This window comes from Orcinus orca, chromosome 4 (genome assembly GCF_937001465.1).
Source record: "Orcinus orca chromosome 4, mOrcOrc1.1, whole genome shotgun sequence".
NCBI lineage: Eukaryota > Metazoa > Chordata > Mammalia > Artiodactyla > Delphinidae > Orcinus > Orcinus orca.
In genome coordinates, this window is record NC_064562.1 from 101,926,267 (window position 1) to 101,942,552 (window position 16,286).

Genomic DNA, 16,286 nt, shown 5'->3' on the forward strand with positions numbered 1-16,286 from the left:
CCACATTGCTGGAAAGTTTGATAAATGCACTATCTATGTCCTCATCTAGAGCACTATAAAAATGTTGAACAAGACAGAGTGACGGGGCTCCCCTGGTGGTGCAGTGGTTAAGAGCCCACCTGCCGATGCAGGGGACACGGGTTCGTGCCCCGGTCTGGGAGGATCCCACACGCCGCAGAGCGGCTGGGCCCCGTGAGCCATGGCTGCTGAGGCTGCGCGTCCGGAGCCTGTGCTCTCCAACGGGAGAGGCCACAACAGTGAGAGGCCCGCGAACCGCAGAAAAAAAAAAGGAAAAAAGAGTGAGGACAGGACTTGTCACTAGAGACCTCCTTCCATACTGATAGTAATTCATTGATCAGCACCCTATTGTGGTAAGTTAAGAACACAGACCAGATATCAGACAGACTTGGTTGGGTTCATCTAGCTCTGTTGTTTAAGAACTTTGTGTGCCTTTAGGTAAGTTCCTTAATCCCCTAACCTTCAGTTTCCTCATCTTGTAAATCAGAGACAATGCTAGAACTACATAAATGATTAAATGAGATAATGACTGTAGCTCAGCCATTAATAAATAAATAGTTTAGACTCAATAAAAGTTAATTATTGATATTATTATTCACAAATTAGCTCATATTTCTTTGATGATTCTAGAAGTAATTTTATCAAAAAAAGTATGAGGAAAATCCAACATTATTCTGAACTAGTATGCCAGGTCAACCACCTTTAGAATTTTGTGCTGCAACACTCTTAAATTTCACAAGCTGTAATTCTCAGGATCTACCTTTTCCCATTTTTCCCTAGTCTTCTAGAACACACCACAGATCATGTTGTCCAACTGTGTCTGAATTCTGTGCTGTTTATCATTTTCCCTGTTTATCTCTGTTTGATGAGCCACCCTGTTCTCTCAGAACCTTCCTGCTCTTCAAGTGCTTCACACTCAACTGCAGAACTCACTTCCCTCCTCTCTGGGAGGCTGATGCCACTGACATAAATTCTCACTTGTCTGTTCTTTACCTCGAACGTTCTTCACACATTTCATCTGTTTTCTCACTTCCCTTTAGGGAGGTCTTTGGAGGAAGATGCTTCTTCCTTTTTCTTTTTCAGAGCTACCATCTTCACCTGTGTTCTTAATCCTGTTTCCCTCACTTTCTCTCACAGAAGCTATGGTCAGATCTGTGGCTTGTCTATGTTTGGCCTGTGAGCTAAGAATGGATTTTACATTTTTGAAAGATTATTTTAAAAAACAACAAAGAGGAATATGTGGCAGAGAATGTTTGTGGCCAGCAAAATTTAAAATATTTACTATCTGGCCCTTTACAGAAAAGTTTGCCAACCTCTGCTTTGGAATCCTGCCCCATCAGTTTTCCTCCTCACCCTTTTGTGTGCATCATTCAACAAATAGGAATTGAGCCTCTACTCTGTGCCAGACACTGTTCTGAGGTCTGGAGCCTACTTTTTATTAGGGACAGGAAAGTCATGATAAAGTAAGTGAATGTATGTCAGACAGTGATAAGTGCCACAAAGAGAAATAATGGAGGGAAGGGGGAGAGAGAGGAAAAGGCTGGGGGAGGGAGGAGGTCTTACTGATAAAAGAGCCACTGAAGCTAAGTAGACGAGAGTCACCTGGTAAGAGGTGACCGGAAGCCCTGGGCTTCGCATGGCGATTGCTGTGAACCGGGATAAGCTTCCTGAGGTCAATGGCCTGAAGGCGGAGAGTGGTGGCATCGGCTCTCACCCCTGCTAGTGGAGGAGCAGAGGCAAGGCGTGGGTAGGTCCTATCAAAGTACTCCTCTCTCCAGTCCCTCCTGTTTCACTGCAACCTTTCAGCCAAAGATATTACAAATACCCTTGCTAATAATAATGACACCAAAGAAGAGGAGGAGGGGGACTTGTCCATTTTCTTCCCTGAACCTTACTTTCCCATCAAACAAATCTCTAATCTCTCTTCTTTCCTTGAAGCCAAGCTTAACTTGTAAAAAACTATTCAAAGTAACTTCCTTTATTTCCACATTATATATATCCCCAATTCCTTAAACTGGTTTCCACCCCTCTCACCCCAACTCCTGATGGCTGAATCCAGGCATCTCCCCTCTGTGTGTGTCCTGGCCCCCTAGCAACTGAACGTTCCTTCTCAAACTTGAGCCCACCAGGCACTGATGACGCTGTGCAGATCAGGCTCCCTGCCTCAGAAACTTCTGCTGCTCAGTTGTTGTTTTTGTTTTGTTGTCTTTTGGACTAGTTCTCTCTTCCGCACACTCCTTAAATGTAGCTACTTTCCAAGACTCTGTCATACTTGTTTTCTCTCTCCTTCCACCAGTATTCTCATTATTAACCTGTAATTCAAACAGTAAAAACCCAGTTTCCTGCGCCTCCTTCTGGACTACCTAGCTCTGTAAACAACTCCTTCCCTCCCTAGGCTTCACGGAAGAAAGCGTTGAGTCATCTTTGCTTTCTAGTCCTCCCTCAGCCCTTATACCTAAATGTGATTGTGCTCCTTTCCTGTCCCTTTAAGAAAAAGAACGCTTAACTCTTCAGGATTCAGCCACAGTCTAAAATCAGCAGCTTCAGTTTTCTTCCCTACCCCGCAAGCACAACTCTAACCCTGCCAAACTGATTGCCAACCCTTCAGCCTCTGGGGCTTAAGGACAAGGGCTGTAGGCCATGCTTTCCTACACCTCTAGCTGTGTCCCAGCCCCACCCCTGTGAGATTTTATTTTATTTATTTAAAAATAAATTTATTTATTTAATTTGTTTATTTTTGGCTGCTTTGGTTCTTCATTGCTGCGCGAGGCTTTCTCTAGTTGTGGCGATCGGGGGCTACTCTTCGTTGAGGTGCGCGGGCTTCTCATTGCAGTGGCTTCTCTTGTTGCAGAGCACAGGTTCTAGGCACGTGGGCTTCAGTAGTTGTGGCACACGGGCTCGGTAGTTGTGGCTCATGGTCTCTAGAGTGCAGGCTCAGTAGTTGTGGCGCATGGGCTTAGTTGCTCCACAGCATGTGGGATCTTCCCGGGCCAGGGCTCGAACCTGTGTCCCCTGCATTGGCAGGTGGATTCTTAACCAGTGCGCCACCAGGGAGGCCCCCTTCGAGATTTTAAACAATACTCCTCCTAGAAAGATCTCCCTGACAGCCCCTGACTCTCTACCCCCAATCATTCATTAATCAGTACTCTTGTATCAGCTGATTTGCCCTGACTGGTTGAGGTACCCTTTCACCTCTGTGAGCCTAGACAGACCTGAGCAATTCTGGTTCCACTTTCTACCTGTGTACACTTAGGGTGCTTACTTAACCTGTTTCCTTATCCAGTACTGCTCTTAGACCAAGGCAGGGGGCCTTGGAGTAAGGGCCCTGCTCTGGCCCTCCTCTGACTATACCCCTCACCCAGAGTTCATGTCCCTCCTTTCAGACCACAACCCAGACACCCAAGACTCTGAAATTCCCAGCCCAAAGGCTCCTAGCCAGCTTCCAGGGTCTGCACAACCTCTTAGGTGGAGCTACCTTCTTGATGGGTGCTATCCTCAGGATGGAGAGGTGGGCAAAGGATGGTTATTTCTGGAAGATGTGAACAGAGCTTGGACCTGCAGGCTAGTGGGTCCACATGCATGAAGTCTGTCCAGGTGTGGGGTAGAGTCATAGATAAGAAGCGGGTGAGGGATACCATAAGCTAGGGACTTCTGAGGAGTCTAAGAATTCTGAATCTGAAACTGGCCTTCCAGACTGTTACAAAGGTATATTTTTCAAGACAAGAAAACAAAGTAGACTTTACTTATCAGTTTATTAGTCTGATTTATAACTTCTAAAAATCTAGACTTATAGTAGGTGGGCTTCCAATTGCACTCCTGCCCTGGACCCTGCAAAAATTAGGAACAGACTTTCCTACAGCTGCAAAATGAGGACAATACCAATGAAGTTGTGAAAATTAAATAAGATGATGTATGTTACATGCCTAGCACAACACTTGATGCAAAGTCAGTACTTAACAAATGATGTTTTCATTCTCTTATCATACAATCATTTTTTGTTTTTCTCTCTTCCAGTGAAATAAATTACCTGAGTACAAAAACTATTCCTTATTTATCTCTATTCCCAGAGGCAAGCTTATTGCCCCGAATATAAAAGGCACTCATTAAATGTTTATGGAATGAATATATGCAGTCCTAGAGAATCTACCTCTACCATTTTTCAACTGTTCGCTTCCTTCCTACTGCCAGGGCTGAGTTCAGGCTCTGATGAACTATTACCTATGGTCCTGCAAGAGCGTCCTAATTGGTATCCCTTTACCAAAACTCTCTGCCCTCCAACAAACTTTCGTAATGGTTCAGAAATGGTTATCTTCTAGAAAGGTTGATGAGACCACGAAAAAGACCTCTACATCTATCGAGGATTTTCCTCTGACCATTCATCCATCCACCAAGTATTTGCTGAGTTCCTACTCACACGATTAATCAGTGTTTAAAAACCTACTCTGTAGCCTCTGGAGAGATTAAAATGAATATAACATTTTCTCTGTATCTATGGAATTCACATTCTAGCCTTATAATATAGGCTAAGTGTCTACAGAGTGAAATTCAAAACCTTGATCTGATCTTAACCATTCACGATGGCAACCTGAGATATATCTACCTGACTCTATACCTACTGTGGTACAGCCACACTAGATTATCATCATCGTCAGAACTCATCATGCACTTTCATACTTTGGTAGCTTTGAACTTGGTAATTCTGTACCATGAATTGCTTTAATGTCTATCAAAACCTTGCTAAGGACAAGTAACGTCTCAGAGAAACATACCAAATCTCTTAATCATAATTAAATCCTCATTCTTCTGCATTCTCATGGCACTTTGTTCACATTTCCATCATTATAATTTCACAGTTTAGTGTTATCATTAGCTGTTTGACAAATTGCTCCAGAGGACGGGAAATATGTTTTATTCATCTTTGCATGCATTTTATGACGCCACATAGTTGATAATGAATATAGTTTTGCTGAATGAATGGGTAGATGGGTAAGTTAATGATGAATAGAGAAGGAGCAAGAAATTTATTGGTCTCTAGTCGGGAGATCAGGATTCCACTGTGGGCTTATCAGAAACCAGCTGGGTAACCTTAGCAAAATCATCAAACCTCCTGAGCTTCAGTAATTGACTGTCATTAAAAGGGGCTAAGATTGTCTCTGAAATATCATCTAACTGTAGAGTTCTATGTCTAGATTATGTCTAGGGCAAATACAGAAAAATTTGTGAGATGTGAAGAAAACTGGACATATGAGAATCTTCCAATGGTTAAGATTCTTTACCAACTTAAAAGTTTTTTGCTTTCTAAAAACAAAAAAGTTCAAAACCAGATTAGATACACACACTGAAAGTCAATATTCCTAATGACACTATAGCCACCAGCTCTAGTTCAATGGAATACTTAGGAGGGTCCAAAGACCATCTTTCTTCTTTAATTTCTCTCTCTGTTTCTATCTTTGGTTGAGTCCCTTTTTCTTCCTGTGAACACCCATCTTTTTTCTATCTTCCCTAATTGCGGCTTCATTTTATTTCCTTTATTGATTATAAACTTTTAACATAATTTTAAAAGTTCATCTTCGCCTAATCATGTTGACATGTGAAAGAAAAACTAAGAGAGAAAAATAAGTTCATAAATAGAAGGCATATTTTGGTACCTTACAAAAATATAAGTATACATTATATCTTTCTAAATACTAAATATCAAAACAGGTTGCTATTATACAAAACCCCTATATTCTTATGCAAAAACAATTTTTCCTTCCTCTATTAAGTACTGAAGAAACCTTTAAACAAGCATGTTAAAGTAGTCAGAAATGAAGACCTTACTATTATTATTTTCATCTTCTACAAATATTAATTAAAGATGTCCTAAGTATAGGAATACCTTAATCAAGACAGAGCGCTTTTCATTAGGAAAGTTAGAGTGAATGAATTAGTGAACTGCCAAGAAGCAAAAGGGATGCATGTATTAAGATGACCCATGGTAGGACTTCCCTGGTGGCGCAGTGGTTGAGAGTCCGCCTGCCGATGCAGGGGACGCGGGTTCGTGCCCCGGTCCGGGAAGATCCCACATACCGCGGAGCGGCTGGGCCCGTGAGCCATGGCCGCTGAGCCTGCGCGTCTGGAGCCTGTGCTCCACAACGGGAGAGGCCACAACAGTGAGAGGCCCGCGTACCGCAAAAAAAAAAAAAAAAAAGATGACCCATGGTTAATCACACTTTCACCATATTTCCCCCAAGTCCTGAAATCTATAGCTGCTCTATAAGCAGCTAGGTTATAAGCTATTTGAGGCAAGGGCCACAATTCATACTGTGTATCATCTTCAGCATCCAGCATGGTATTTTCTACAAGTGAGATGTTCAATATATGTTGTTAATGATGGAAATTCAAGGATTTATAAGTATAATCATAGCTTATAAATAAGATATTAAAGTATTAGATTCATTTATGAATAAGCAATTAACTTATAGGACAGGAGGTTCTCAATAACTCAGTGTTGAAATTATAAATGGCCCACAAAGTCATACAGACATGCATTCGAGTCTTGTGTGCCTCCAGGAAAGTTACCAACACTCTCTGAGTCTCTATTTTCATTTTTGAAAATGGAGATAAATACTACTAACTTCACTGGGTTGTACTAAAGCACCAACGAGTTAATGTATTTAAAGCGTACCAGTACAGTATTCAGTACACAGCAGATGCTCACTAACTATAGCTATTTTATGCTCTCAGAAGGGAGAGTACCACATTTAAGTATCAGCTTAAACCTAAGGGAAAAAAAAATTTTGTCAGTATTAAATAAAGGTTCACTTCTGCTTAATCAAGATTAACCAGGGCTTAGGATTCCAGAAGAGCGTACATAGTTTGCTCTGTTGAAGAAGGACAATGTCAGATTCTGGCAAACAAACGTAGGAGGCATAAGAAGCAGTGAATTCATTAACACTCCAGGGCACATACCACCTAAAACATTTCTTTGATCTCAGAGGCTGTCATGTTCTTGACCAGTTTTTCAAAATCCTTTCCTTTCCCTCTCACCACTTCAGTCTTTCAAGGGCCAAGTTTTCAGCCACCTGGCCTTCATCCAAGAGGCACTGGGATGCTTGGGACACCACCGTTAATCTGGCCTCAGAGTTCTACAAGTCTGCTATAAGTGATTATTTTAAGATCCTAGCCTACCTCTATCTAACTGAAGAAAGTCTAAAATACTAACTGCCTACTCCATTCAATAGAAATAACTTTATAAAGTAATGATTTAATGGGCCTTTGACATAGTCCAGAATGGTAAACATCATCAACAAAAATAAATCTTGAACTAGATGACATATAAATAGTAAATATGACTCAGAAAACACCCCAAATATCAATGAGCTTTGCACCTACTAAATATTTCCCCTTCATTTCCTCACTGTCTCTATTAATACTTAGCGTTTATAGTTGTACCATAACTCTCACATCTGATTCACTTTAACATCATTCCAGTTGAAAGCAAATTTTTACACTCTTTCATTTGGGATTACTTAGTACAATTTATTTAATTCAATGTTGAAATAATCATTTCCTCTGTTTATTCTCATTTCACATGTAGCCTACAGGTCAGTAAGCATAGGGATCAGGACAATGGTCAAATTGTTTTCTAGCTATTTCTGTTATCTTTCTGAATTGGAACTTCAGAATATGACTTTGTTAGTTTATTAAATTTAGTAGTTAAAAGTTCCCAAAACATCAGAACATAACCATGTTTAAATATCAATCTAGAAATGATACTTCAAATAATTAGTTTTTCAACTTATGTCCAAAGTTACACATGACATGAATTTTGGATTATGTGATGTTTTTAATTTATTTAATTAATTTAGATAACAAATTACACTGCTATTTATCAACCTGACACTTGCAGGCAGATTTTAAATGAGATATTTTTGTTATTTCTTCCAAGAGCCTTTCCTAATCTTTGTTGTGAAGGGTTGTCCTGCACACTGTAGGACGTTTAGCAGCAACCCTGGCCTCTAACCAGGAGATACTGGTAGTATATCCCTCCCCTCTGACAACCAGAAGTGTCTTCAGACATTGCCAAATGTCCCTGGAGGGTAAGGGGGTGGAATTGCCCTTACTGGAGAACCACTGCTCTGGAGTCCTAACACTCCTCTCCCTAATGTTCACTAGCAATTACTTATTTTGTCTTGTAGGAAACAAATGGTATTAGCAAATTATGATGTTTGTTTATTTTAAGTCTCAGTCAGATCTATGTATATTTTTCCTATAAGTCTCACCTCCTTGCTTCTATTCTTGCTCCTCTATATCCTTCTACATTCATTCCCTCATTCCTTAGCTCACTCATTCAATAATGTTTCCTGAGCAGTGACTTTATGCCATGCATGATTCTAGATGCTAGATAATATTGGTCATCAAACTATTAAGGTCCTTGTTCTCTTGGAGCTTATGCTTTTATTCTACATAGTAGTCAGGATGATCTTTTAAAGATATTCATCAGGAACTGGAGGAGAGATGTCACTGAGAAGAGTGAAATAGAAAACTCTAAAACACCATCCCTCCGCTATAGCAATGGTTAAACTGGCTAGAACTGTTAGAATCAACTTTTTTGAATTCTGGAATCTAATAAAAAACTTACAACAACCAAGGAAATACTTAATAAAGAAAGATGCTATGGAATTTTGGAAAGAGAAGATTGTGGTATTTTAATTTACCCACCTACTCCCCCCCAGTCTCTACTTTGGTGGCTATAAAGACAACTGTCCACGTTCCTGGTGCGGCTTTCTCATGCCAGAGGGGAAAATATAGATCTTGAATCAAAAAATTGTGGTTGTGTGTTTTGACCTGTCTAGTAGCTACCTGAGGGATTGGGCTAAAGTGGCCAGCCAGGTGATATTTATCAGATTTATTTATTTATTTTTAATAAAAGCAAATGTATTAGCCTTAGCCACCTGGGGCAGCAAGGGATAACAGATGGGGCAAGGACTAGGCACACTGAAAAGCCTCGGAAGGAAGAGATTGGAGAGGCATAAATATGGAGGGATAAAGGCTTTGAAAAGCTCCTCTGTAATGAGGGGAATCTAGAAAAGACCTGAGAAGAACTTCAGCTTTCATTTCTGCCTGATTTCTGGGCCATGTGCAAGCAGGAAGTGAAAGCTAAGGCAGAGCCGTAAATGGCCTGGCTAAGCCTTGAAGGAGTACTCCCTACACAGAGTATATCAGTGAAGACTGATTTTAGTTTCAGACATTTAAGGAAATCTCTGTCAAATCACTAACTGATCACTAAGCTAATGGAACAGGGACTTCAGGGGGCACTCAATACAAAAAAAGATAATTTGTACAAAAACAGTTTAGAAAAGTCACTAAAAAACTACAACCCACAACAAGCAACAGCAAGTTCTGGGGAGGGGAGAAAATCTGATTTTTCAGAGTTACCACAATGTAATGCTCAAGATATCCAGTTATCAACAGCAAAAAAATTACTATGCATGCAAAGAAGTAAGTATAGTCTATTAACAGCAAAACAAGAAATTAATAGAAACTGCCTCTAAGGGAGTCCAGACATTGGACTTACTAGACAAAACTGTAGAACAACTGTCCCCCTAACTGGCCTGGCCCCTGTCTACCTCTCACCTCACCTTGTACCAGTTTATGTTTTGCTCACTCTCATGAGTCACACTGGCCATCCTGTTGTTCTTTAGTTCATCAAGTATGTTCCTCTTAGGACTTTAAACATGTTGCATTCCCTTTGGAGTGCTCTCCTCCTCCTTTGCACAGCTCACTCTGCACATTCTGGGCTCTGTTCACATTCTACCTCCTCAGAGGCATCTTTTCTGACTTCCTTATCTACAATAGCTGTGCCCTTCCCCCACCTCCCTACCTACTATCAATTTCTGTTCCCTTTAATTGTTCACGGCACTCTCTGAAATTATTTTCAGAGTTATTTATTTACGGTAGCTACTTATGTACTTGTTTATTGTATGTCTCCCTCACTAGGATGGAAGCTCCTTGGCAGCAGGTACTTTATCTGTGTCCTTTAATAAGTATTTATTAAATGAATAAATAAAGTTATACATGTTGAACAAAGAATAAAAACAAGAAAAGCTTAAAAATTTCCTGTGAGGAGTCTCCTTCAGCTCAGAAATTTTTGCTCACCAGTTGTTTAATAAATCTACTAGAGAAAGTCTTTCCACTGACAAGGCTTCAAATAAAGTGACAGGGTAATGTCCGATGCCATGATGCCCTGTTATTTCCATCCTAGGAAAGGAGATCACAGGTGGGGAAGTGCGTGAGCAAACCTCTGTCCCCATTTAAGCAGCTTCCGGGTCAGGGGTGGACAGTGTGTCAATGAGCTGCAGGCAAAGCTCTCTGGGTGAGCCCCTGTGACCACGAAAGCCAGGCCACTTTTGGTGGCAGTGGGAGAGGTGTCCTTGAGATTTCAAAGTAATCCCGTCTTTGGCAGAGGTTGAAAAACAGGGTGGGTAATATACAAATGTTGGGTGGTATTGCCTTGAGTAAAGAGCAAAGGGACAGTGGGCTGACTGCTCTTTGTCTCTTCTTGTTCTGCAGTTTCAGAATCAATCCCCAGAGAAGAATCTCCTCTGATTCTGGTAAGGTTCTAAAACAACCAGAGACAAGAAATGATACTTAAGTATTAAGATTATGAACAGCTTATGAACAGCTTTTAATTTACCCACCTACTACCCCCCACTCTCTACTTTGGTGGCTATACAGACAACTGCCCACATTCCTGGTGCAGCTTTCTCATGCCAGAGGGGAAAATACAGATCTTGAATCAAAAAAGGTGGGTAAATTAAAATACCACAATCTTCTCTTTCCAAAATTCAGTAGCATTTTTCTTTCATAAGCTTATAATAAATGGGTTTATTCCATTAAACATTAAACTATTTTTTTTTCTGGATGAAACTGTTTCTAGAACCTGTTATATACATCAAAATTTTCAATATATTAACCGCTTAATTTTCTTCTAAAAGATACTACAATGAACTCAGTAACATTTTTCTGAGGTAGTAGGGCATGGTGATTAAGAATACTGCTTCTTGGGACTTCCCTGGTGGTCCAGTGGTAAAGAATCTGCCTTACAATGCAGGGGACTCAGGTTCGATCCCTGGTCGGGAACTAAGATCCCACATGCCTCGGGGCAACTAAGCCCCCATGCCACAACTACCGAGCTCATGCGCCTCAACTAGAGCCTGCGTGCCGCAAACTACACAGCCCACATGCTCTGGAGCCTGCGTGCCACAACTAGAGAAGAGAAAAACCCGCACGCCACAACTAGAGAGAAGCCTGCGTACTGCAACAAAGAGCCTGTGTGCCGCAATGAAAGATCCTGCATGCCTTAACGAAGTTCCCGCGTGCGGCAGCTAAGACCCAACGCAGGCTAAAATAAATGCTAAACATATTTTTTTTCTTAAAAAAGAACGTTTTCTTTAAAAAAAGTCTGACTTCTTTTCTGAAGTCAAAGAACTTGGGTTCAAAGCCTGGCTTTGCCGCTCACCAGCTGGGCAAGTTAACACTCTGTGCCTCAGCTTCTTTTTTTTTTTTTTTTTTTTTTTGCGGTACGCGAGCCTCTCACTGCTGTGGCCTCTCCCGCCGCGGAGCACAGGCTCCGGACGCGCAGGCTCAGCGGCCATAGCTCACGGGACCAGCCGCTCCGCGGCATGTGGGATCTTCCCAGACCGGGGCACGAACCCGTGTCCCCTGCATCAGCAGGCGGACTCTCAACCACTGCGCCACCAGGGAAGCCTGCCTCAGCTTCTTTATCTATAAATAGGGATAATACTAGTAGCTGCCTCAGAAGGTTCTTGTAAGGATTAAATGAATTAATACATGGGATGTACTTAGCACACTGCTTAGTATATAGTTCTGCATGGAAAAATGTTAGCTGCTACTGCTGTGACTACTATTACTATTATTGTTATAGCAATATTTTTTTCTTGGTGCCTTAGCTCATTATAAAAGTCTTAAATTACTATAATATGTTGCAATGCAATGATACTTATTTAAAGGGTGGAGGGTTATTGACTTTTACATGAAATGGTCCCAGACCTATTTGCAGGAGTGCTTTTATATGCTGTTTTATAGCTTTTCTATTTTCCTTTGTGAGGTCTCTGATTTTCACTTCTACTGTTGTTAATCATTTTTCCTATGTATATCAGTTTCTTTCTGTACTTCTTTTGTTACAGGGGTCATAAAAACCAGCAAACCAAGTTTGTTAGGCACGTGTGTCAAGTAAAAGCGAATATATTCTAAACTAAGTTGGAAAAGCTCTCCTATATATGAATAGAGAAAAGAAAGTTGACTCCACGGACATTTCATTTGGCCTTTCAGAGGTATTTATTTTTTCTTATTTTCTGATTCTTATATAAATATAAAAAGTTATATGAAAATTAATTTTCTGGGGAGACAGATGTAACAAAGTTTACACATAAATGTTAAGATTAAAAAGCCTCTAATTTAGCTCAAATAAATACTCATTAAGGTCCTACTATAGCTAGATACTGGAGGAGCAAAAATGAATGATATGGCCCTAAACCTCAAGAGGCTTGCAATCTAGAGGGGGAGATAAAGCATAGACAATTAATGCCAAGATAATATAGTAAGAGATACCGAAGGTAATCACACTGGGTACTATGGGAGCCTAGAGGAAGGGCCCTTAACCTCACCTGGGGTTCCAAGGAAAGTCTCCTGGAGAGGATCATGCCTGAGCTGAACCAGAGGGCAGCCAGGTGAAGACATGTTGAATGTGCTATTACAAGCATAGGAACAGAAGTCATGAGGTAGGAAAGCAGCATAGTGCTTTTCTGAGAGTATGTAGCTGTGTTTGTGTGAAGAATTAATAATTTGATATTGTTGCAATTAAAAAAAAAAAGTGAAATGGGAAATGGTGAGAAATGAAGCTAGGAGTTAGACTGAATAGGGGCCAGAGTCAAGAGAGGTTGTCTTATGCCATGCTGAGAGGCTTGGACATTGCCTATAAAGAAATGGGGAGCCATTAATAAAACTTTAAGGAGAAAAACGGCAATTTTCAGATTTTCCTTTTAGCTGTATAACTGAGACAGCATTGTAAAAGACAGAGAAAAGCTAGAAAAGACTGGAGGAAGGGAGACAAGTTAGGTGTCAGTTGCAATGAATAAACTAGAGATAGTAAAGCCTGAATGAGGGCAAGGTAGTAGTTATGGTGAGGTAGAGAGGGTTCCAGATGTAGTTTGAAGATAAGATTGGATGATCCTGGTGATTTATTAGATGAAAGGGGTCCAAGATTGAAAGGAATCAAGGATGACTACCAGATTTTAGACCTTGAATTACTGGTTAAATGACAGTACAATTAACGGGAGAGAGAAAGAGGACAGTGTTTGGTTTATCTTGTTGCTGTCATTTTGTTTTTTAAATTTAAGTTTGCCTTTGTTGTTTTTCTTTTTTAAATAGTGGGCATATGAAGAGTAATTAGTTCAGGTTAAATTTGAGTTAAGTAATGTAGAAGTCAGAATTGAAGATATCACTTTTAGAGTAGTTAACAAATAGAAGCAAGAGAGCAGATAAGAAGTCCTAGGAAAATGTGTGAAAAGAAGAGAAGCAGAAAAAAAAAAAGAGCAGCAGAACAAGAGTGGGGTGGGACATTGGAATGCCAGTGCTTAACGAGGGACAGAGGAGGCTAGCCTGTGAAGGAACCTGGGACAGCACACTGAGAGGTACAAGGAGAGGACAGTGCCATGAAAGCCAAGGATGAGTTCCAGATGGGCTGGTCAGTAAAGAAGCTAAACGCAACTTGTATCAGCTGCATTTTGTGAGCAATCACTACACATCCGGTGCTGTGTCATACAGTGTTATCTCCTTTAATCTGTTACCCATGTGCTATAGATGACAAATCCGAAGTTCAGCGAAGGTGTATAACTTACCCAAGGTCATAGGGTGAGTTGGCAGAACTGGGATCTGAACCCAGGTCTGCAGGATTACAAAGCCCATGTTCTTAACTCTGCTGGAGTAAAAGAACTTCTTCAGGATGCAACATTATAGTATCATAATAAGGACTGCTATATATTGCTTTTCCAAGGAGCATATCTTAAAACTATCTGATAATCTCAAAGAAATGATATTCAAGGAGGTCACTATACATTTGATCACTTTAATCAAAACATACTTTTTTCAGTGACGTATTTCTTGAAATATTTTTATTTCATAAATATTACACTTGTCAAATCATGAGAACAATAAAGTGCAACACAAGGCAACCCACTCATTAGGGCACTGCTCCAATAAAGCCAAAAGGAAGGTCCTAGACGGACGAGTTAATGTCCTTCAGAGGAAAGCTAAGCACCCTGGACTTAGACACCTGAGTCTTCTTAGCTTTCTCACAAATGCTACTACTGGTCTCAAGGAAAATCAGAAAGGATACGCACAGTTCAGCAAAAAACTACCACAAACATGAAATTAATTAGAATAGTTATTCTATAGAAGGTTTATTTTAGATGATAAATTATTATCCATTTAAAGATAGAGAATAAGAAGTCACAGTGCTATTATAAAAGTTGTAATTTTCCTATTTCCCACTAGAGGGAGGAATAGCATTGCTCTTACCATTTGGTGGATAAAAGACGGCATATTCTTCTAGTCCTAGTTTTCCTGTAAGAGAAAACCATAGAGAGTTCCAATATGATTAGATAAAATAGAAAAAACTTTAAAAATTAATTTTGTGAATATACTAAAAATTAATGGAATTTATAAACTACTATAGTACAATCTCCTTTCATTTCATTTTATGATATGGAATTAATTTGAAAATATGCCAGCCAATCTTTTGGTATTAGCAAATCCTTTCATCAACTAAAGTCAATAATACAAACTTAAGCACTACAAGGTAAGTGATACAAAATAATTAAAAGAACAAACGTTTTCAAGCTCCTTAAGCACTTAAGAAGAGCAGCATCTATTTGTAAGCCTAGAATTGTTGTGTTAATTATAAGTAATTCTAGTCTAGTCATTAAAGTAAGTCCTAAGCTTTGCAACACCTCATTAGTTTACATTTTATGGAATGAGCTAAAAAGTTAAAATTAAATGTCTTTCACTATATGGTGGTAATATTTTCTGAATTCCTAAACAATTGATATGGTCTGAGAATGAGGCTAAATATTTGAAATCAGGATTATCTCAGAAAATTAAAGTATATTCACCATAATTAAATGTTTAAGTGAGTTTTAAAAAGTTTTTCCTCAAAACTTTCAAAGGTCTGAGTTTTTTCCCACCTTCTACTGAGGTGGGAAAAAGTAGGTAGCTCTTATCTTGACAGTTTTTCTAACACTGTTGAGTCTACTGAAAAGTCACATGCGTTTTTGCACTTTGGCTTTAAGGTAAGATTTTTAATTAAAAAAATTTTTTTGGTTGGGAATGGTGGGAGAGAGGAAATGAAGAACTGCATGAGCAGTTTAGGTTAGGGTGGAGACAACAAGGATTGATCTTGTGAGTAAGAAGAGAATGAAATGATAGATGGGTAGGTAGGTCGATGGATGGATGATAGAGAATATCTGCTGGGTACCCAATACTGGGCTAGGTGCCGAGAGGCAAACAGAGTAGATATGAGATACGGTGTCTGAACCATGTGGCTTATAATCCAGACTAAAACAGGAAACATTAAGATATGTTTGCTAAGTTTTCTGGCACAGCCTTTAAGTGCTTTAGAGGTTTCGAGGAGAGGGAAATTGATGATGGGTTGGTGGACTTGGAGACAATGGAAAATGTATATTGGTCTCTGCCCCTGGTTGCTGGCACAGAGCTCCTGAAACCCTTGTACTTTCCTAAGTGATAAGAGCATTAGGAGCATCTTTCATTGTATTGGGGTGACTCTGAGTGGGCTTCTGAACGGGCGCTGGTCACCAGAAAGACCAAGCCTTGATTAGAAGCCCCACCCCCTCATACTCCAGAGGGACTGGAAATGGAGTTTAATAATTGATCATGCCTCTGTGAGGAAGACTCCATAAAACCCCAGAAGTAGGGGGTTTGAAGAGCTTCTAGGTGGGCAAACACATCAACGCTGGGAAGAAGACGCACTCCAACTCCATGGGGACAGAAGCTTCTATGCTTGTGACCCTCCCAGGCGTAGCCCTATGTGCCTCTTCATCTGGCTGTTCATTTGTATTCTTTATCATATCCTTTAACCAACTGGTAAATGTTAGTACGTGTTTCCCTGAGTTCTGTGGGCCTCTCTAGTAAATCAGTCAAACCCAAGGAGAGGGTTGTTGGAATGTCCAGTCTAAAGCCAGTTGGTC

The 16,286-nt window shown here is 40.2% G+C and overlaps 1 protein-coding gene across 2 annotated transcripts in view; it reads right to left on the bottom strand.

The window, feature by feature from the left end:
• Nucleotides 1-16,286, bottom strand: part of TBC1D19 (TBC1 domain family member 19) — a 154,284-nt gene that overhangs the window by 21,188 nt on the left and 116,810 nt on the right. For both annotated transcript variants that reach the window (XM_033421626.2, XM_004266216.4), the window contains one exon: nucleotides 14,602-14,646. In XM_033421626.2, the coding sequence (XP_033277517.1) occupies nucleotides 14,602-14,646 (45 nt within the window). The remainder of the gene's footprint in view (nucleotides 1-14,601; nucleotides 14,647-16,286) is intronic.